This window comes from Cicer arietinum, chromosome 5 (assembly GCF_000331145.2).
Source record: "Cicer arietinum cultivar CDC Frontier isolate Library 1 chromosome 5, Cicar.CDCFrontier_v2.0, whole genome shotgun sequence".
NCBI lineage: Eukaryota > Viridiplantae > Streptophyta > Magnoliopsida > Fabales > Fabaceae > Cicer > Cicer arietinum.
Window position 1 is genome coordinate 28,699,082 of NC_021164.2, and position 22,719 is coordinate 28,721,800.

The window sequence follows — 22,719 nt, forward strand, 5'->3', positions numbered from 1 at the left end:
CTTTTTCCTTCCTTTCTATTTCTTTTCTTTCTATTTCCTTTTCTTTCTTCTTTTTCTTCCTTTTTCCTTTCTCTCCAAATATATATTCATTATATATATTAATTATAATTAACAAATATCTCAAAATAACTAGATATTTGTTAAATTACCATTTCACCCATAATGCATTAAATTCTTCGTAAAAGGTTCACCGCAGTTAATTTAATTTATTCATCGACTAGTAATTCTAATCGGCATCAAAATATCTTTTTGGTCATATAAACTCCAAAATATTAATAACCTTGGCTAAAAAGCCACCGAGTTCAATACCAAAATACACTAAAATCGATAAAGTATACTTTAAAATTATGGGTCTTACATTACTACCCCCTAAAATTTGTTTCGTCCTCGAAACTATGCGTCGATAAAAAACTCTGGGTGTTGTTCTCTCATCTTGCTCTCCAGTTCCCAAGTCGCATCTCTAATAATTGGGTTCCAAACTACTTTGACCAACGAAACATCCTTGGTCCTCAATCGCTTAATCTTCCTGTCATCAATTCTCACAGGTGGTACTTCGAATGACAAGTTATCCTTCAGTTGGATTGTGTCTGGTTCGATCACATGAGATGGATCTGCAAGATATTTCCTCAATTGTGACACATGAAACACGTCATGAATATTGGACAGTATCGGAGGCAATGCAATCCGATAAGCAACAGGCCCAATTCGTGCAGAAATCTGATATGGTCCAATAAATTTCGTAGTCAACTTATTCGATTTCAAGGCTCTACCTACTCCAGTAGTAGGTGTGACTCTCAGAAATACATGGTCACCCTGTTCGAATTCTAAAAGTTTTGCGACGCTTGTCCGCGTAACTCTTCTGACGATCCTGTGAAGTCTTCTTTTTCTCCTTGATCTTCCTTACCTTAGCTGTAGTCTGTTGCACCATCTCCAGTCCGACAATCATACTTTCACCGTCCTTATACCAACACAAGGGCGTTTGACACTTGCGTCCATATAAAGCCTCATATGGTGCCACTCCGATACTTGCGTGGAAACTATTGTTGTAGTTGAACTCAATCAACGGAAGTACATAATCCCAACTTCCCATGTCATCTAATACACATGCTCTCAAAAGATTTTCCAGTGACTGATTCGTCCTTTCAGTCCGTCCGTCCGTGTGTGGATGGTAAGCTGAACTCAATCGTAGTTTCGTTCCCAATGCTTCGTGCAATGCTCCCCAAAAATGTGATGTGAACTTCGGATCACGATCTGATACAATACTTGATGGTACCCCGTGTAACCTGACAATTTCAGCAATGTAGATCTATGTTAGCTGATCTACCTTATAGGCGGTCTTTACTGGCAAAAAGTGAGCGGATTTAGTCAGTCGATCCACTATCACCCATATAGAATCATTCTTTCTCCTTGTTTTTGGCAATACAGTTATAAAATCCATGGAAATTCCGTCCCATTTCCATTCAGGTATAACTAAAGGTTGCAACATCCCAGTAGGTCGCTGGTGTTCCACCTTCGCCTTCTGACAACTTAGACAAGTTGATACATACTCCGCTACATGTTTCTTCATTCCTGGCCACCAATATTGCTGTCTCAAATCCTGATACATCTTTGTTGCTCCAGGATGAATACTCAACTTGCTCTTATGAACCTCTTCTAAGATTGTTTTCCTCATATCTGTAATTTCTGGTACATAAATCCTATCGTTACATCGCAAAATATTATCTGATCCAATCTTGAACTCAGTCGTCTTCCCTTGCACTATTAGGTTCCTCTTTTCTTGTATTAAGACGTCATCTTGAGAATTTGCAATGTCTTCAAGTAGTCCACTCGAAATCTTAATCATTCCGAATTTCAAAGTTCTCGGTGCAAACTCTACGTTCAAGTGTAGATCTCTAAAAGCTTCCCATAACTCTTGTTGTCTAGCCATAATTGTTGAAGACACCAAGACACTTCGTCTACTCAACGCATCAGCCACTACATTGGCCTTCCCAGGGTGGTACTGCAGTGTGAAATAAATAGTGCCTCCAGATCTTCAATGCAAAAACAACAGCAGCAAGCTCCAAATCATGAGTAGGATAGTTTCTCTCATGAATCTTCAATTGCCTTGAGGCATAAGCTACAGCTTTCTTGTGTTGCATCAGAACACATCCCAAACCTTGGTGGGATGCATCACAATAAACTTCATAGGGTTCATCTGATTGCGGTAATACCAACACTGGTGAGGTCGTCAATTTTCTCTTTATTAACTGAAAATTTTCCTCACACTTCTCCGTCCATGCGAACGATTGATCTTTTCTGGAAAGTTGTGTCAGTGGAGCCACAATCTTAGCAAAACCTTCAATAAACCTCATGTAGTACCCTGCCAGTCCTACAAAACTTCGTATATCAGTGACACTCTGAGGCTGTTTCCAAGCAAGAACCGCCTCAATCTTAGCTGGATCTACAGCGATTCCTTCCTTGGTTATCACATGTCCTAAGAAATTCACTTTTTCTAGCCAGAATTCACACTTTGACAGATTGGCATACGATTGCTTCTCGCGTAAAATCTCAAGAACTTGACGTAAATGTTCTCCATGCTCTTCTTCAGTTCTCGAATAAATTAATATATCATCAATGAACACCACAACAAATTTATCAAGGAATGGACTAAATATTTTGTTCATGTAGTCCATGAAATTTGTTGGCGCATTGGTAACCCTAAATGGCATAACAAGATATTCATAATGTCCATAACGGGTTCTGAAAGCAGTTTTTTGAATATCTCCTTCCCTTACTCGAATCTGATGGTAACCCGACTTCAAGTCAATCTTCGAAAATATCGCGTCCCCTCTCAATTGATCCATTAAATCATCGATGCGTGGCAAAGGATAACGATTCTTAATAGTTTCCTTATTAAGTTGTCTATAATCCACACATAAGCGCGAGCTTCCGTCCTTCTTCTTAACTAGTAAAATTGGAGCTCCCCATGGTGATACACTTGGTCTAATAAATTTCTTCTTCAACAAATCTTCAATTTGGCCTTTGAGCTCATTTAATTCCAATGGTGACATTCGGTACGGTGCAATTGAAATTCGTCCCGTTCCTGGGTGTAAATCAATGAAAAATTCCACTTCTCTTACCGGTGGCAATCTTGGAATTTCCGTTGGAAATACGTCCCGGTACTCATTGACAAGCATCACATCTTCTATGTTCACATTTATCTTTGCCTCCATATTAGCCAGGGACAAACACTCATCATTCCCTTCTCTTAGCGACACTCGGAGTTTGTTAGCGGCTAGATACTTAACAATTCCTGGTTCAGGGAAAAGAACCAATTTACGAGCACAATCCAAGATCACGTAATGATACGACATCCAAATCAAATTAATCAAGAAATCTCTATTTTGTATAGTTACTTGACAATGTAAACATGCAGAATTTACTGTCAAAGTCTTAGCAGGTGTAGAAACAACCAAATCAAAAGATAGAGGCGACACAGATAACTTCAAATGATTCACACAATCCATAGCAATGAAGGAATGGGTTGCCCCCGAATCAAAAAGTGCAGTTAGAGTGTTACCTGCAATCTCACAGTCGCGTTGAATCAGATTGCCAGATGGATCATACAGGTCAGATATGGGTCTTACAGGTGAGATATAAAATCATAGTGAGCTTTGAAAATAAAGGTAAGGGTAGTTTTAAAAATATGAAATTATGGTGCATCTCATGATGAAGCTCTCATCTTTAATTTTGCATAAAAGCTAAAGTGAACATTATTTCAATAAAATTCCAAAACTATGCATGACCTTAAATATTTTCTTTGAAACAAGGAAAAGTCAACTAATATCTTGATGTGGGTCACCAAGATAATTGGGACCAGATTGGTAAATATGGTCTGGCAAAACCTCAATTAGTATCCTGATTATTCTCCTATACATGTTGTTCCATGCTTGAAACAACCTGAATGTCCCACCTTGAATAAGACCATACATGATCTGAATAATGGGAATATATTGAACTTGATACATTTTGTTTGAAATGTCTTTATTATGTCATATATGCAATGCATCCTTCATCTATAACAATTATAAACAACTTAGCAATGTACTGAAATTCAAGTGGGAATTAAATTCTAAATCCTTGATCATAAGCACAAAGATAAGAGGATACATGAATTAGAGGATGCATGGACCAAGGGCAATGTGGTCAGAAGATGCATGGACTAGAGGCAATATGGTCATTGGATGCATGGATTAGAGGCAACGTGGTTAAAGGGTACATATACTAGAGGAATAATCAAAGGAAACATGTCCATTGGAAGTATCAGAGGATATGCATCTCGTGGAAGAATCATAGGAAACGCGTCCCGTGGAAGAATCATAGGAAACACATCCCGTGGAAGTATTAGAGAAAATATGTCACGTGAAAGTATTAGAGGAACGCGTTCAGAGGATGTTGAACATTGATCAGAGTCAGAAGAAGATGAACAGTGATTAGAGTTGAAGGAAGAAAGAATAGAGAAAGAGTTAGAGGAAGAAGAATAGAGAGAAAGAGAATCAAAGGAAGAAGAATATAGGAAGAGAATCAGAGGCAAGACGAAGAAAACCACAAGAGGCAAAAATATTTAGAATTTTAACAACGATAGCCACTAAAGGCAAAATGAAGAAAACTACCAGAGGCATAAACATTTAGAATTTAACAACGAGCAATCAAAGGCATGATTAAATACAATCATCAGAGATAAAACACATTGGCAAGGGTGGAAAATATCCAAGCATGTGTATTTGTCTTCAAGGGCAGAATATACACCTTTCACTAAAATTCAAATCCCATAATTCTTGGATTTCCTAAATCACTAACATAGCAAACAAGCAACAAGTATACAAACCACATGCATGTCAATTTAAATCATTTTGGGTGTGTATTCAAACCACCTATATGCTAAATATTTCATTTCTCTCACGCTTCTAAATTCTTTCAACCTTTACAATTCCCAAAATAAATTTTGACAAGATATCAAGGATTTCAATGAATAAACCCCCAATAATCCTCATGCTAAAAATAAATCAATGTAATACAACCAACAAAAACGACACTAAAGAAGAAGATGATTCTAGTTCGAAGTAGCTTTAAGCTCCTCTTGTAGATGGTTTCCCTGATTCACAAGTTTGAGTTGATTCGCAAGGATGAAGAGGCAGATTCCCGCATGCAAAGTTGATGGGCAGTTTTGTGGGATTTTAGTGAACTTTTAATATTTGGAGGATTTTTAAGAGAAGGAAGAATGGAGGATATTGAAAAGAAGGTGAACAATAACCAATATTGGTGTTTTCATAATGATTTGTAGAGTGTGTAAATCGAAAATGAAAGAGAATGAAGGTGAAAGTTGGATTGGAACACGTGAAAGAAAGAGAAAGAGAGAGAAGTAAAGGTGGCAAGCTTTGCCACTTGGACTTGTTAATGCAACTACTTCCGTCTTCTCACCTTTGCTCTTAATTTAATATTACTAAAAACACAATAAAATTCTAGAAATTCTGATACCTAAATCTTATAAATATTACTAAGGTAGTGAAATGGTTGTTATATATTAGATGGTATTCCTTCTTTTGTTAACATGTAGTAAAACTTTCATGGGTGTTTTTTTTTTTTTGTGATAGTAAAAGTTAAATGAATGTAAAAATAAATTGTACCACTTAATGTAATTTTCACCGCATCTTCGTTCATTCACTTCACTTCATTTTTTTTCTCTCACTCAAAGAAGAAAAAGAAAAGCTTTCGCTTCTCTCTACTCTCTCACTTGTATGACAAAAAAATACTTCGAAAAAAAAATCTCTTCCATGCTTCAAATTCATTTAGCTTTTGATCAAGGTTTGTGAATCAAAATTTATCCTCTCATTCTCCTTAAGGTCGTGAGGCCATATACGTGCTAAGGGAGGTTTTTGTTTTTTTCTTTCATAAAAGTTATAGATCCAAGTCTTGTAATATTAGATCTAAAAAGAAAATTTTGATTTGGTGTACTTTGAGTTCTTGAAAAAAAATATAGATGGAGTTTTAAAAATTTATTTTGTTAATATTGTAGATCTATGAGTTTTGATAATAGATCTCAAAGAGAAATTTGATTTTGAAAATTTTATGTTTTTTTCAAAAAATGAACTATGTTGAATGGCATCTTTTATTTAGTAAATGTTGTAGACCCATTTGTTGTAGTAAAGGATATAAATGAAAATTTTGTTTTAGAACACTTTAGAGTTTTACAAAAAAAAAATTTTTGTACTAGAATGATTTTTTCCTTAAATAATATGATAGATTCATGACTTGTCATAGTAGATCTAAAGGAAAAATCAAATTTAGAACACTTTCATTGTTGAAAATCAAATTTATTTTTGCTTAAAATAAATGAATTTATAATAGAAATTTTGATCTTTATGTTTTTGCTATCTTTGATTGTTGAAAATTTTTTATTTAGAACTAAGGATGAAATAAATTTTTCCCCTTGCTAACCCTTAATGTCCGAACCTAAACCTAGTAACCAGTGTTTGGGATTTCAAAAAATTTCTTGTATACAGATAGGTTGTGATCTTGATTTTAAAAATGGGTTGAAAACCTTAAGAGTTTTTGCTTAAAGTTTTGTTGAAAATTATAAGACTTGGGAATGTAACAAACAAACAAAATATTAAATTTAGAACTTTGGAAAAAAAAATTTACTAGTATTGGTGTTGTAAGTGAGAGTTTAAGTTATTGTTGAAAATTATAGGGTTTGGGAATGTAACAAAACAAACAAAATATTAAATTTAGAACTTTGGAAAGAAAAAAAAACTTACTAGTATTGGTGTTGTAAGTGAGAGTTTAAGTTATTTGAGGTTATGTTGAAAAGTTTGAAAAAATAAGTATGACAAGTGGTTTTAAAAGGAAAACAAGTATGGTTGATTTATCAAAAATAAAAAGTAATTAAGTGTAGAAAACTTTGTGATTGTCAACTTTTAAGTAAATTTTCAAAGGAAATCTCAAGTTGGGATTTTGAGAAAACTCTAATCTTGAATAATTGTAAAATGTTGAAAGTTTGAAAGATTTAAGCGTGTGATGATTTAAAAATAGTCCCTTTATGTTCAAGGATCAAGTTTTAAAGTTGTGTTCCTTGAGAAAAATATTTTGAAAAGTTTAATGTAAGAATTTTATGTTAAAAAAATATTTTGTACTAAGTTGTTAAAGACAAATATTTGAATAAGTATGACATAAGTATTTTGAAATTTATTTTCTCCTAAACCATAGTATTTTTGGAAATAAAGAAACCTAATTAGGTAAGAACACCTATGAGAAAGTCAAACTCAAATTGATTTGGGTAGTCGTGAAATATATGGTTCATTTGGGAGTTGTTTTAGAAACATGTATTGATTAAGCCAATTGATTGGTTTAAGGTACAAGAAAATTAAGAGGTGGCGTTGGAATCGTTGAATAAGTTATGTTGGCGTAACATAAGTGTTTGTGTAATAAAGCGTCGTCGAGGAAAGGACAATTTCTAATGATTCTCTATAAGCTTGAATGCATAGTTGTTTGTATACACGTTCTTTGTGTTAGTGATGAATATATGTGCACACGATTGTTTATCTATTTGATGTGATTATGTATTCATAACTAATAGCATATGTGTTCACTATGTATTATGAACCTTATTGATGATAAACTACCATGAGAAAGTTCTGTGAAAAAATGTTGAAAGATTAATAGTGTTTAAAGTATAGTATTTTAATAACTGGATTTACAAAATAATTGTTGTGAAATAGTTAGAGTATGCTTATGCATTTTATATTTAATGGTGAGCGTGGTGGTCCACAGGGTGGTATCACGTAATTCGATGGTCCACCTTATCCTTGCGAGGATTATTGAGTCATGCTGGTCCGCGATAGATTGCATTGTGTTCGTCCTTGATATATTGCACCTCAATAAATAATACTAGTGTGAAAGGTTGTACATTTATGATTTACGCCCCTCATGGAGGGTGCTTGGTGACACGAGTCATGTTTTTTATACGATGATATATAAATGCATGTTTGTTTATCACTTGAAATCATGTCATGTTATATTTTACTAATTTGTATTTGTTGTTGCTAAAATATCACTAAAAGAGGGTTGAATAGGGATTTTTTTTTTTTTTTTAACTTTCTCAAGTGTTTTAAATCACTATCATTTCTGAGAGGACGAGAAATAGAGGATAGAAATTTAAGACTTTAAATATGAGCTGAATAAATAAAAGAGAAAGTATAGAAGATGACACACACAACCTTATACTGGTTCACCCAATGAAGGCTACGTCTAGTCCTCACACACTTGTGAGTTTTTTACTAAGGATCAAACAGATTAACCTCTCACAGAGGTTAGTTACACTTCGTGTATTCTTTAGCCTTACCAAGCTTAAAACTTTATTTTCTACAAGTTTCAACTATTTCCAAGTGTAACTCACATGGAAATTACAAAGTGATATGAGTATGATGTTTCTCTTCACTTAACACTTTTAAAGGATATTTAAAAGATATAGTGTAAGACTATAGAAAGTATAAAAGGAGTATGAAAATTGCTCCTGATAGCTTTTAGAATTTTCTCTTTTTATGCAGTGTGTTGTTGTGTGTTTGATAATGAAGAGCTTGCTTCCTTTTATAGAGATCTTGTGATGCTTTATCCATGTGTCAAAATACTTTATGGCCGTTGGGAACTTAATCAAAAAGTCCAATGTCATTAATTATAATTACGTAAGTGCCATTCAACTGTCCTTTGGACTGATTCAGTCCATCCTCAAACAAGAGGTTCAATCCTCCTAAAAACTTGGACATGAGCTGTCCTTTTCCTTTTTCATTCTTCAAGACATGTAAGACTATATTTTTGTCTTGTTAGCTACTGTTTTTCTGTACGTTGATGTGTTGGGTCATTTTCAACATGTGAGGATGAAGTGAACTATAGATTTATCCTCTTACAGTTTCATCCTCTATCATATAAACTTTGGCCTTTGACCTCTTCATATAAACTCTGGTCTTCTCAATCAACACCACCAAACCAAAAATGAATGTTGATCAATGAAATTTTTTATTCTTTCACAAAACCATCTCAGCCTTCTGCTAAAACCTCCTAAAACCACCAAACCAACACCATTATCCTTGAAAATAAAAACCACCATCACACTCTCCCAATTCCTACGCAAAAATAATCTTAGAAACCCATAGAGAATGAAATCAACGGCCCCTAAATAGAAATTAAGAAATGTTGAACCCCCTTTCCAGAACATTCTCCAGTTCAAGAATGTTCCCCAGCCCATGAACCCTCTCCTTCACCAAACCCATAATGTTCTCCAGTTCAAGAACGTTCCCAGTTCGTGAACCCTCTCTCTCACCAAACCCAGAATGTTCTCCAGTTCAAGAACGTTCTCCAGTCCATGAACCCTCTCCCTCACCAAAAACTAAACATTATTTCACTCCAGAACATTCCCTGTCCCCAACCTCATACTCTTCCCCACAACGTTCACCTCCATCCAAAAAATCCAAACTTCAAAGTTCTCCTCTCATCCTTTCCAAAATCTCAAAGCTCTTCAAAGAGAAATGGGCTCAACGCCTAATCATAGCATTTGGGCACATGTTTATAGCTTTTTAGTTTGGTATTTTAAAAGCTCTTTATAGCTTAGAATAATATTTTTAACTTGTTTCTAAACTTTGGGTCGAAATTGAATTATAATTTTATTATTTGCATTTTAATTTCATTATTTATATTTTGACTCTTGCTCGCTCTGTAGGCCATAACTTGAGCTCTGAATATCCGTTTGGTGCAAACGAGCAGGTGCTGGAAAGCTAAAAATCAGAGCTATAACTTTTGCATTGGAATAAAAGCCTAATGCCGAACTTTACTGGCCTTAATTGCAGATTTCCTAATTTGGACTTTTGTAATAATTTTAATTAGTCGGGCACTTGTTTTTAAACCTTAAAGCCTAATATCGATAACTATATATTGGCAGTTTTGATTCTTTTCTACAGACGAAAATATTAGGATTTAGATTGCTACAAGAAATAAACAGTTTTTATTTTAATTTCATGGAAGGCTAATTTTATAAGGTTAATCCAGGAGTTCAGAGTTTCATCAACACCTTGATATCCAAGTTACACTGTCAATTTCGATTCATAATTATATTCTTGTTTATTTGATTATATTGATATTCTGATTGCTTAAATTGAATTTCAATAGGATCGATTAAATTTATTTGATAGAATTTGGTTTCGGTTTCTAATTAAATTGAATTATAATTTTGCAACGTTTGATCGTTAATTGTAATATTTTGATGATTGTGATGCTTAATCCAATCAAAGAAACCGAATTCACATAGGATTGATTACGCTTGTTTGATAAATTCTATAATCAAATAAGAATAGAATCACAAATTAGAAATTAAACATTATTACTATTATTATTATATCAGAAGTCTTTGCAAAATGATTCGAGTTATTATATCTATTAACATTTTATCAATTGTATTTGACCTGTGTGCGACAGCGGATCAAATTGGCTTATTACGGGACACAACGCTCAAAATCCCAAATTCCTTCGTTTAGACCCATTTTTCAATTTTTTGAATTTTTCATATTCTCCAAAAATTCCAAAAAAAATTGCGTTGCCTTTATTTGATTTTTATAAATTTTTGGTGGTATATTTATATATTTTTGATTTTATTTGATAGGGTTTTCGATTTTTCACTTCAATTTTACCAATAGGGACATTGTTGGAATTTTCAGAATTGTGATTTTGCATTGCATTGTTATGATGATGCATGACTAGGGCTAGTTCTGTAAATTTGTATTCTCTTCAACCTGAAATAGATAGGACATTTCATTTACGTCGTAAACTTAATAGAGCGGATATTGTTAACAAGTCAGAGTTAGATAGTGAAAGTGACAACTTGCTGCAAAATATGGTTGATGCGAATAATAGAACCTTAAGACAACTTGCTGCACCTAATGTCAATTATAATGCATTGTGTATAACATATCATGAAGTTACTGTACCATTTGAACTTAAATCTGGTTTAATACACTTGCTTCCAAAGTTTAATGGTCTTACAGGTGAGGATCCCCCCAAACCCTTGAAGGAATTCCATGTTGTGTGTTCTACCATGAAGCCTCAACGAGTCACAGAAGACCACATTAAGTTGAGAGCCTTACCATTTTCACTCCAAGATGCTACCAAGGACTGGTTATACTGCCTTCAACCAAGTTATGTTACAAGTTGGAATAATCTAAAGATATTGTTTCTAGAAAATTTATTCCCTGTCTCAAGAGTTGCTTCAATCAGAAAAGAAATATGTGGCATCAGGCAGATTGATAGGCAATCATTACATGAGTATTGGGAGAGATTCAAGAAATTAGTTTCTAGTTGTCCTCATCACCAGATTTCTGAACAATTGCTCATCCAGTTTTTTTACGAAGGCTTGATGCCGATGGATAGAAGCATTTTGGATGCTGCTAGTGGGGGAGCACTTGTCGATAAGACACCAGAAGCAGCAAAGGCTTTGATTGAGAACATGTCCATTAATTCTCAGTAGTTTACAACTAAAAGCAATTCAGCAGTGTTGACAAGGGGTGTGAATGAAATTCAAGCTTCTTCATAGAAGAATTTAAAAGACACTGACAGGCTTGATGAACTTATATCTTTAGTAAAAAAATTGGCAATAGGTAAAACCTAAGCAGTGGTATGTGGTATTTGCAGTTCTCCAGAGCATCCTACAGATTCATGTCCTACATTGCAAGAAGATCTGATTGTTGATGCTCCTCAAGTATATGCATTAAATTATACAATGCTCAAGACAACTGTGATATGTCATCTAACAAGTAAAATCCTGGTTGGAGAAACCATCCCAACCTGAGATGGGGGAATTCATCTATACAACAGCAACCTAGGCAGCCGCATAATAATATTCCTCAATAACAAAACTATGCACCTTTGTTAGAGGACCTCATTAAGCGGATGGCCATCCAAAATCTCCAATTTCAACAAAAAACAGATTCCACCATTCAAAATTTGGAAACAAATATTGGTCAGATAGCCACTTCAATTAATCAATTGCAGACTCAGGGGTCAAACCAATTGCCTGCACAGCCAGTAGTAAATCCAAACGCTCCCAATGTTAGTGCAATTACATTGAGGTCTGGGAAAACTGTTGAAATACCAAAGACACCTAAAACTACTGTGAAAAATAACAAGGTTGTTGAGGATACTTTGATACCTAAACCTATTGATGTTGAGCAAATATACCACTTTCTTTTCCTCAAAGGGTAGTGAAGACTAAGAAAATGCACAAGGAATATAAGGACAAGGAGATCCCGGTTACATTTAGGAAGGTGGAAGTGAACATTCCCCTCCTTGAAGCAATTAAATAGATTCAAGATATGCAAAATTTATAAAGGATTTGTGCACACTCAAGAGAAGGTTAAAAGGTAATGAAAGAGTAATCATGGGGCGAAACATTTTAGCCCATGCCTTATAAATGCATAGATCCATGAAATTTTTCCATTCCATGTACCTTAGGCAATAGTCAATTTGAAAATGATATGTTAGATTTAGGAGCTTCCATAAATGTTATGCCTACATCTATTTTTAACTCTCTTGCTCTTGAACCTTTACAGAGTACAAGTGTTACTATTCAATTGGCGAACACGAGCAATGCTTGTCCTGTTGGACTTGTGGCGGATGTACTTGTTCGAGTTAATGAATTGATATTTCTTGCAGTTTTTTACATTCTGGACATGGAGGGAGAGAATAAGTCCAACAGGGCGTCTATCATCTTAGGCAGACCATTCTTAAAAAATGCTAGAACAAAAATTGATGTGCATGCGGGAACTCTATCCATGAAATATGGTGATAGCAATGTAAAATTTAACATCTTTGATGTTATGAAACACCCCATGGAATAACATTCTATTTTTCAAATTGAATTACTTGCTGATTTGGTTGATGACACTTACCTCGATATGTTTGCTACTGATTTTCCTTCATTGTCTTGTTTTGATGATACTTATACTTGTGAATTATGTACAAATACTCAATTGTGATATGTGTGTGTTGAGATCGAAGTTGCCTTGCAGGTTGATCATTGTGCTAATACTGATATTTCTACTAACAAAATTGATTTTGCAGACTTAGCTTCGGCCACTGGTATTGTACCTTCCATTGAACAGCCACCGACTATAGAGCTTAAACCACTTCCATAAAATTTCAAATATGCATATTTAGAAGGAAGTGGCAAGTTACATGTGATTATTTCAGCAAAACTTGAAAATCAACAGGAAGAGAAGTTGTTGCAGATTTTAAGAAAATCCAAGAAGGCAATTGGATGGACCTTGGATGATATTCTTGGTATTAGCCCATCCATGTGTATGCATAAGATACTACTGGAGGATGGGGTAAAATTAGTCAGGCAGCTCCAAAGGCGACTTAACCCATTAATTTTGGATCTTGAAAAAAAAAGAAGTGAGAAAGCTCTTGATAGCAGGCATTATATACCCCATCTTTAACAGTCAATGGGTGAGTCCGGTGTAGGTAGTCCCTTAGAAAACTGGACTCACAGTGGTTAAAAATAAAAATAATGAACTTATCCCCACACAAGTTTAGAACAGCTAGAGGGTATGCTTCGATTACAAGAGACTAAACCAGACACCTAGAAATGATCATTTTCCTTAACCATTCATTGATCGGATGCTTGAATGGTTGGCTGGTAAGTCACATTATTGTTTTCTTGATGGTTTTTCTTGTTATTTTCATATCCATATTGCCCTTTCGGCTGGTAAGTCATATTGGCTGGTTATTTTCACAAGAGACCACGTTCACTTGCCCTTTCGGCACATTTTCCAATAGGAGGATGCCTTTTGACCTATGCAATGCTCTTGGCACTTTTCAACACAGCATGATTAGTATTTTCTCTAACTTGATAGAAAATTGCATTGAAGTTTTCATGGATGATTTTACTGTGTATGGTTCCTCATTTGATGCATGCTTGAACAATTTAGATAAAGTTTTGCATAGATGTATTGTAACTAACCTTGTGCTGAATTATGAAAAATATCATTTTATGGTTGAACAAGGCATAGTTTTGGGACATGTGATCTCTACAAATGGAATAGAAGTGGATCCTACCAAGATTGATGTGATTTCTAATTTTCTTTACCCATCTTGCATCCACGAGATTTTTTCTTTTCTTGGCCATGCAGGTTTTTACAGGCGCTTTATCAAGGATTTTAACAAGATAGCTCTTCCGCTGTCAAATTTGTAGCAGAAATATGTCAATTTCACCTTTGATGATAAATGCAAGAAGGTGTTTGATTTCTTAAAGGCAGCACTAACCTCTACTCCCATAATTCAGCCAGCCAATTGGACCCTCCCTTTTGAAATTATGTGTGACGCATCTAACTATGCAGTGGGAGCAGTACTTGCACAAAGGGTTGGTAAGGTTGACCATGTTATTTATTATGCTTCTAGGACTTTAGATTCTGCCCAAGCTAATTATACTACCACTGAAAAGGAACTTTTAGCTATTGTTTTTACACTTGATAAGTTTATATCATATTTTCTAGGTTCGAAGGTAGTTGTTTTTACTGACCATGCAGCTTTGAAGTTCTTGTTGAAGAAACCAGAAGCCAAACCGAGATTGATTCTGTGGATGTTGTTACTTCCAGAATTTGATTTAGAGATTAAAGATAAGAGTGGAGCTGAGAATTTGGTGGTAGATCATTTGAGTAGAATAGAAATGGATGAGGACCCCATCCCCATTCAAGATGACTTCCCTGATGAGCAACTACTACAGTTGTGTGAGGTAACTCCTTAGTTTGCTGATTAGTTAATTATCTAGTTGTTGGAGTATTTCCTGTAGGTGCTTCCTGAACACAAATACACAATATTAAAAGTGATGCTAAATACTATGTGGGGGATGATCCATATCTGCGGAAATTCTGTAGTGACCAGGTGATTAGGAAATGTGTTTCCCACCATGAGGCTAAATCCATTCTTCATTTTTTTCATGCCTCTTAAACAAGAGGACATTTTGTTCCTCAACAGACAACAAGAAAAGTCTTAGGCTCAGGTTTCTTTTGGCCCACTTTGTTTAAAGATGCTTTTGAGGCTTACAAAACTTATGAACAGTGCCAAATAGCAGGAACAACAATCACTCGTAGGAGTGAGATGCCTCAACAACCTATGCTTTTTTGTGAAGTATTTGATGTGTGGGGCATTGACTTTATGGGCCATTTTCCCTTATCATTTGGTTTTGCCTGTATTTTACTAGTTGTTGATTATGTTTTAAAGTGGGTGGAAGCAACACCCACTAGGACTAATGATTCTAAAGTTGTTGCAGGTTTTATCAGATCAAATATTTTGTGTAGGTTTGGAATACCACGGGCCATCATAAGTGGTCAAGGCACTCATTTTTGCTACCGCACCATGGACTCTTTGCTTCAGAAGTATGGGGTTATGCACATAGTTTCTACACCTTACCACCCCCAGACTAATGGACAAGCTGAAATCTCAAACAGGTAAATCAAATAGATCTTAGAAAAAATGGTGCAGCCAAACAGGAAAGACTAGAACCACCGACTTGAAGAAGCTCTTTGGGCTCATAGAACAACCTACAAAACACCATTAGAGATGTCCCCTCATTGACTTGTGTTTGGTAAACAATGCCACCTCCCAGTGGAAATAGAGCATCGTGCTTATAGGGCGGCCAAGAGTTGTAACCTTGAGATGGAGACAGCAAGTTTGGAGAGAAAGCTTCAATTGCAACAACTTGAAGAGCTTAGACTAGAAGCTTATGAGAACTCTCGGATCTATAAGATGATTTCTTGGAAGGAAATTTTCATTGGCCAAAAAGTTTTATTGTTCAACTCTCGTCTGAAAATTATGGTTGGGAAACTTCGATCAAAGTGAATTGTCCTTTTTGTTGTTACTAACATTTTTCCTCATGGTGCAGTGGAAATAAAAAGTGAAAACACCGAGAAAGTGTTCAAAGTAAATGGACAACGCCTCAAGCTATTCCATGAGAGCTTTATGCTTGAAGATTCTACCATAGAAGATCTCTCCTTGGAAAAGCCCACCTACACTAAAGTTTGAACAGGGAGCTCCCTTTCCTTACTCTTATTTATTACTTGTTACTTTCATTGAGGACAATGTGTAATTTATGTGTCGGGGTATTTTTAGGATTTTATTTGTTTTAGGATTTTATTTGTTATATTACAAAAAAAAATTAAAATTAATAAAAATAAAAATTATAAAAAAAAAAAATGGACATTGCGCTGCTTGTTTTTTATGGTTGAGAGTTTGTTTGGACTAGCATGATTGGATAGTATCTTTGTATTCTTGGTAAAATAAATTTGATTAAAATGCTAAATTGTGTATCATTTGTGATAAGTCATTAACCTTAGTGAGATTTTTTAGTCTTATTATGAATGGAATACATTTTTCCATCTTTTTTCTTGTGTGTTATCTCACTCATGATTGCTAGTTACGCCAGAACTTGACTTGACTCTTGTCCATATGCATATATTGAAATGATCTAGGCATTTGTTTCTTGATTAAGCTACTAGCCAAATAAGCATACCCTACAATTATCCACTTGATTAAGCCCATTTGAGCCTAATTATCGCATTCTTTGTTATATAGCTCAATAGAAGCCTAAAAGTGAAAAACAATGAATTGACCCAATCTTGGGGGATAAAGGAGTCTTTCCTTAAATAAGTGTAGGGGTGCTCAACTTGTTTGTTTAAATTTGAGGGTTATGAAAAAAAAAAAAAAAAGGAAGAAAAAAAATATATATGAGGAAAAATGGTTGCGGTATGAGCAAAGAGAGTGTGAAAATAAAATTCAATGATGTTTTGTTGAGTTACATCTTAATGTTGTTTTTCTCTCTTAAACACTTAGAGAGAATTTTATATCTTGGGAGGACTTTATCACTTATGATGCATTCTTTAGTTAACTTGTCCCCTTGTTTTCCTTGATTGTGATAAAAAAAATTATTTGTGATTATCTTAAGTGCGGGAGAATTTGATCATAGCATTTGGGCACATGTTTCTAGCTTTTTAGTTTGGTATTTTAAAATCTCTTTATAGCTTAGAATAACACTTTTAACTTGTTTCTAAACTTTGGGTCGAAATTGAATTATAATTTTATTATTTGCATTTTAATTTCATTATTTACATTTTGACTCTTGCTCGCTCGTAGGCCATAACTTGAGCTCTGGATATCCGATTGGTACATATGAGCAGGCGTTGGAAAGCTAAAAATCAGAGCTACAAATTTTGTAAATTTCCTAATCTGGACTTTTGTAATAATTTTAATTAGCGGGTCACTTGTTTTAAACCCTAAACTCTAAAGCCCAATATCGAGTACTATATATTGGCAGTTTTATTTATTTTCTACATACGGAAATATTAGGATTCTGATTGTTACAAGAAATAAACAGTTTTTATTTTAATTTCATGGAAGGCTAATTTTATAAGGTCAATCCACGAGTTTAGAGTTTCATCAACACCTTGAGATTCAGGTTACACTGTCAATTTTGATTCATGATTCTATTCTTGTTTATTTGATTATATTGATATTCTGATTACATAAATTGAATTTCAATATGATCGATTAAATTTATTTGACAGAATTTGGTTTTGGTTTCTAATTTAATTGAATTATAATTTTGCGAGGCTTGATCGTTAATTGTAATATTTTGATGATTGTGATGTTTAAACCAATCAAAGAAACCAAATTCACATAGGATTGATTACGCTTGTTTGATTAATTCTATAGTCAAATAAGAATAGAATCACGAATTAAAAATTAAACTCATTGATAGAATCTATGATAGGTCTAAAACTCGAATAAGTGGATTAATCGTTTTGCTCATATGTTAAATCAAAAATCTAAAAAAACCCATTTTTATTTCAACTTTCAATTCGGTTATTATTATTATATCAGAAGTCCTTGCGAAATGATTTGAGTTATTACCTCTATTTACATTTTATCAATTGTATTTGACCCGTGTGTGACAGCGGATCAACGCCCTATTGGAGATGGAAATGTTTTTGTCTTGGACAACCTAACTGTGGATGGAAGTGCAGTCAAACATCACACTAACGCCTAGGGATGGACTACATTTTTGCAAACATTTGGATGCTTCTATCTAGAAGTGGTTAGGGCTTTTTATTGTGAAGCCAAAACATTTCCTGACAAATCCCTCATCGTTTTTGAAGTCAAAGGAATTTAAATCAGGCTGACATCTGATATATTGGCCTCCATTCTTGACCTTCTAAAAGAAGGGCCTTCCATTTTTAGAAGCAAATGGAATGATGCCCTAACTTAAAACAGATCGAGGTGATCTATGATTTATTAAAAGAAGGGTCCACTCGCTACCTCACAACCTATCTCGAACCCTTGCCAAAGGTTTTTAACAACATCAGCCAACATGCCATACTTCCCCATTGTGGAAGTCATGAGTATGTATCTCATAACGACGCCTTGATCATCTATCATCTTCAAAACTGCAAACATCTAAACCTTCCACACATCATCATCCACCACATGATATATGTTGCCACCAAAGATTACAAAAAGAACACAATCCCTTTTGGGATGATCTTCACCAAAATCTTTAGGCACTTCCAAATGAGAAAAATCTCATTAAAATCTCAAAGTTTTCCTTTAAAAACATATCTCACATGAGGAAAACCACATTAGAAAAGAATGTTCCTTGATCCGTTGTCACCCACTGGTGAAATACAATTGATAAAATGTAGAAAGAGGTAATAACTCAAGTCGTTTCACTAGGACTTCTGGTACAATACATGTGATTCCAAATATTCTCATGAATGCAAATTGGTGAGAGAGAAAAAAAAAAGATATTTCTAGCTTAAGGCAATCACGAATAGTTTTTTATTACAACCAAGGCAAACAAAATGATAAGTTAACTAAAGAATGCATCATAAGTGATAGCATTCTCCCAATATATAAAATTCTCTCAACCACTCAAAGTGTTTGGGCTACTATTTACACTGAAAGCACATCATGAAAACTAGCACTACCATAGGCTTGACAAACCTCTAACATCAATATTTGAAACACATATGCATAATGATCAAAAGGTCTTTATTCAGGTTGTAACGTGGCCAAGGTAAGGGTGAGATAATCCTAAGTAGACTAGGGTTAAAAATCAAAGAGGATAAAGGAGTAATGATCAAGAGAGAAAAACAACATTGAGAAGTAACTTAACAAAATATCATTGAGTTTTATTCTTACACTCTCTTTGCTCACAACACAACCCTTTTTCTCATTTTATTCCTCTTTTTTATATATATATATATACATATATTTTTTTTCTTTTTCTCCTTTTTTTTGTTTGATATTTTTTTTTAAATAAACTTCAAATTTAAACAAACAAGTTGAGTACCCCCCACACTTGTTTAAGAAAAGACTCCTTTACCCCCCAAGATTGAGTCAAATCATTGTTTTTCACTTTTAGGCTCGTAATGAGCAATATAAAAAAGAATGGGATAATTAGGCTCAAAAGGGCTTAAACAAATGGATAATTGTAGGGTAAGCTTATTTGCCTAGTAGCTTAATTAAGAATCAAATGCCTAGATCATTTCAATATATGCATGCGGGCAAGAGTCAAGTCAAGTTCTAGCGTAACTAGCAATCATGAGTGAGATAACACACAAGAAAAAAGAAGATGGAAAAATGTATTCCATTCATAATAAGGCTCAAAATCTCACAAAGGTTAATGACCTATCACAAATGATACGCAATTTAGCATTTTAATCCAACTTATTTTACCAAGAATGCAAAGATACTATCCAATCATGCTAGTCCAAACAAATTCACAATATTTGCTCACAACATTTACAACCACAAAATCTAAGAGTAAGGAAAGGGAGCTCCGTGTTCAACTTCAGTGTAGGTGGGCTTTTATAAGGAGAGTTCTTATACGGTAGCATCTTCAAGCACAGAGCTCTCATGGAATAGCTTGAGGCATTGTCCATTTACTTTGAACACTTTGTCGGTGTTTTCACTTTTTATTTCCACTGCACCATGTCGAAAAATGTTAGTAACAACAAAAGGGCTAATCCACTTGGATCGAAGTTTCCCAACCATAATTTTCAAACGGGAGTTAAACAGTAAAAAAATTTGGCCAATGGAAAATTCCTTCATAGAAATCATCTTATCGTGAAAGTACTTATTTTTCTCCTTATAGATTCGGGAGTTCTCATAAGCTTCAAGTCTAAGCTCTTCAAATTGTTGCAATTGAAGCTTTCTCTTCGAACTTGCTTTCTCCATCTCAAGGTTCCAACTCTTGACCGCTTAATAAGCATGGTACTCTATTTCCATTGGGAGATGGCATGCCTTACCAAACACAAGTCGATAAGGGGACATCCCTATTGGTGTTTTGTAGGCTATTTTATGAGTCCAAATAGTGTCTTCAAGCTGGTGGCTCTAATCTTTTCTGTTTGACTGCAACATCTTTTCTAAGATTTGTTTGATTTCTCTATTTGAGATTTCAGCTTGCCCATTAGTCTTGGTATGATAAGGTATAGAAACTCAGTGCACAATCCTTTACTTCTGAAGCAAAGCGTCAATGGTGCGATTTCAAAAATGAGTTCCTTGATCACTTATGATGACCCGGGGTATTCCAAACTTGCAAAAAATATTTGATCTGATAAAACCTGCAACAACTTTATAATCATTAGTCCTCGTGGGTATTGTTTCCACCCACTTCGAAACATAATCAACAGCTAGTACAATGTAGACAAAAACAAAAGATACAGAAAAATGGCTCATAAAGTCAATGCCCCACACATCAAATACTTCACATAAAAGCATAGGTTGTTGAGGCATCTCACTCCTATGAGTGATTGTTGTTCCTGCTATTTGGCACTGTTCACAAGTTTAGTAAGCCTCAAAAGCATCTTTAAACAAAGTGGGCCAAAAGAAATCCCAGTCTAAGACATTTCTAGCTGTCCGTTGAGGACCAAAATGTCCCCTAACTTGAGAGGCATGACAAAAATGAAGAATGGATTGAACCTAATCACCTGGTCACTACAGAATTTCCATAGATATAGATCCTCCCACAAATAGTATTTGGCGTCACTTTTAAGTTTATGTATTTGTGTTCTGGATGCATTTGTTGGAATGACTCCAACAACTAGATTATTAACTAAATTAGCAAACCAAGGAGTTATCTCATGCAATTGCAACAGTTGCTCATCAGGGAAGTCATCTTGAATAGAAATTGGGTCCTAAAATGATCTCCACCAAATTCAAACCTCCACTCTAATCTTTAATCTCTAAATCAAATTCTTGGAGTAACAACATCCCCCGAATCAATCTCGCTTTAGCTTTTGGTTTCTTTAGCAAGAACTTCAAAGATGCATGGTGTGTAAAAATAACTACCTTCGAACCTAGCAAATATAATCTAAACTTATCAAGAGCAAAAACAATAGCTAAAATTTCATTTCAATGGTAGTATAATTAGCATGTGTAGAATCTAAAGTCCTAGAAGCATAATAATTAACATGGACAGCTCTACCAACCCTTTGTGCAAGGACTACTCGCACTATATAATTAGATACATCACACATAATTTCAAAAGGAGGGTCCAATTGGGTGGCTGAATTATGGGAGTAGAGGTCAGTGTTGCCTTTAAGCAATCAAACGCCTTCTTGCAATTGTTATCAAAGGTGAAACTGACATCTTTTTGCAGCAAATTTGACACTGGAAAAGTTATCTTGTTGAAATCGTTGATAAAGCGCCTGTAAAATCCTGCATGGCCAAAAAAAAAATGAATCTCGCGGATGCAAGATAGGTAAGGCAAATTAGAAATCACATCAATCTTCGCAGGATCCATTTCCATCCCATTCTTAGAGATTACATGTCCCAAAACTATGCCTTGTTCAACCATAAAATGACATTTTTCATAATTCAGCACAAGGTTAGTTTTAATACATTTGTCTAAAACTCTATCTAAGTTGTTCAAGCATGCATCAAATGAGGAACCATACACAGTAACATCATCAATGAAAACTTCTAAACAATTTTCTATCAAATCAGCGAAAATACTAATCATAGAGTTTCAGCTTGTACATCAATTTTTGTTCTAGCAGTTTTCAAGAATGGTCTACCTAAGATGATAGGAGCCCTGTTGGAATTATTCTTTCACTCTCCCTCCATGTCCAGAATGTAAAAATTTGCAGGAAATATCAATTCATTAACTCGAACAAGTACATCCTCCACAAGTCTGGTAGGGCGAGCATTGTTCATGTTCGCAAGTTTAATGGTAACACCTGTACTCTGTAAAGGTCCAAGAGCAACAGAGCTAAAAATAGTTGTAGGCATAACATTAATGGAAGCTCCTAAATCTAACATGGAATTTTCATATTTGACTATTTCCTATGGTACACGGAATGGAAAATGTTCCTGGATCTTTGCATTAATGATGCATCGGTTGAATGAGGACTGAAACATTTTGCCCCATGTTTACCCTTTCGTTTCCTTTTAACCTTCTCGTGTGTGTGCACAACTCTTTTAGAAATTTGGCATATATTGGGATATGTTTAATTGCTTCAAGGAGGGGAATATTCACTTCCACCTTCCTAAATGTATCCAAGATCTCTTTGTCCCTATCTTCTCATCCATTTTCTTTGTCTTCACTACCCTTTGAGGAAAAGAAAGTCGTATATTTTTCTTAAT

At 34.8% G+C, this 22,719-nt stretch overlaps 1 protein-coding gene across 1 annotated transcript in view; it reads left to right on the forward strand.

The window, feature by feature from the left end:
- The window catches only part of LOC140920407 (uncharacterized), a 21,604-nt gene extending 6,073 nt beyond the window's left edge, over positions 1-15,531 (forward strand). The window contains exons 7-12 of the mRNA XM_073368682.1: positions 11,713-11,779; positions 12,630-12,695; positions 13,290-13,406; positions 14,627-14,722; positions 14,870-14,961; positions 15,378-15,531. Of these exons, the coding sequence (XP_073224783.1) occupies positions 11,713-11,779; positions 12,630-12,695; positions 13,290-13,406; positions 14,627-14,722; positions 14,870-14,961; positions 15,378-15,531 (592 nt within the window). The remainder of the gene's footprint in view (positions 1-11,712; positions 11,780-12,629; positions 12,696-13,289; positions 13,407-14,626; positions 14,723-14,869; positions 14,962-15,377) is intronic.
- Positions 15,532-22,719: the final 7,188 nt, after the last annotated feature.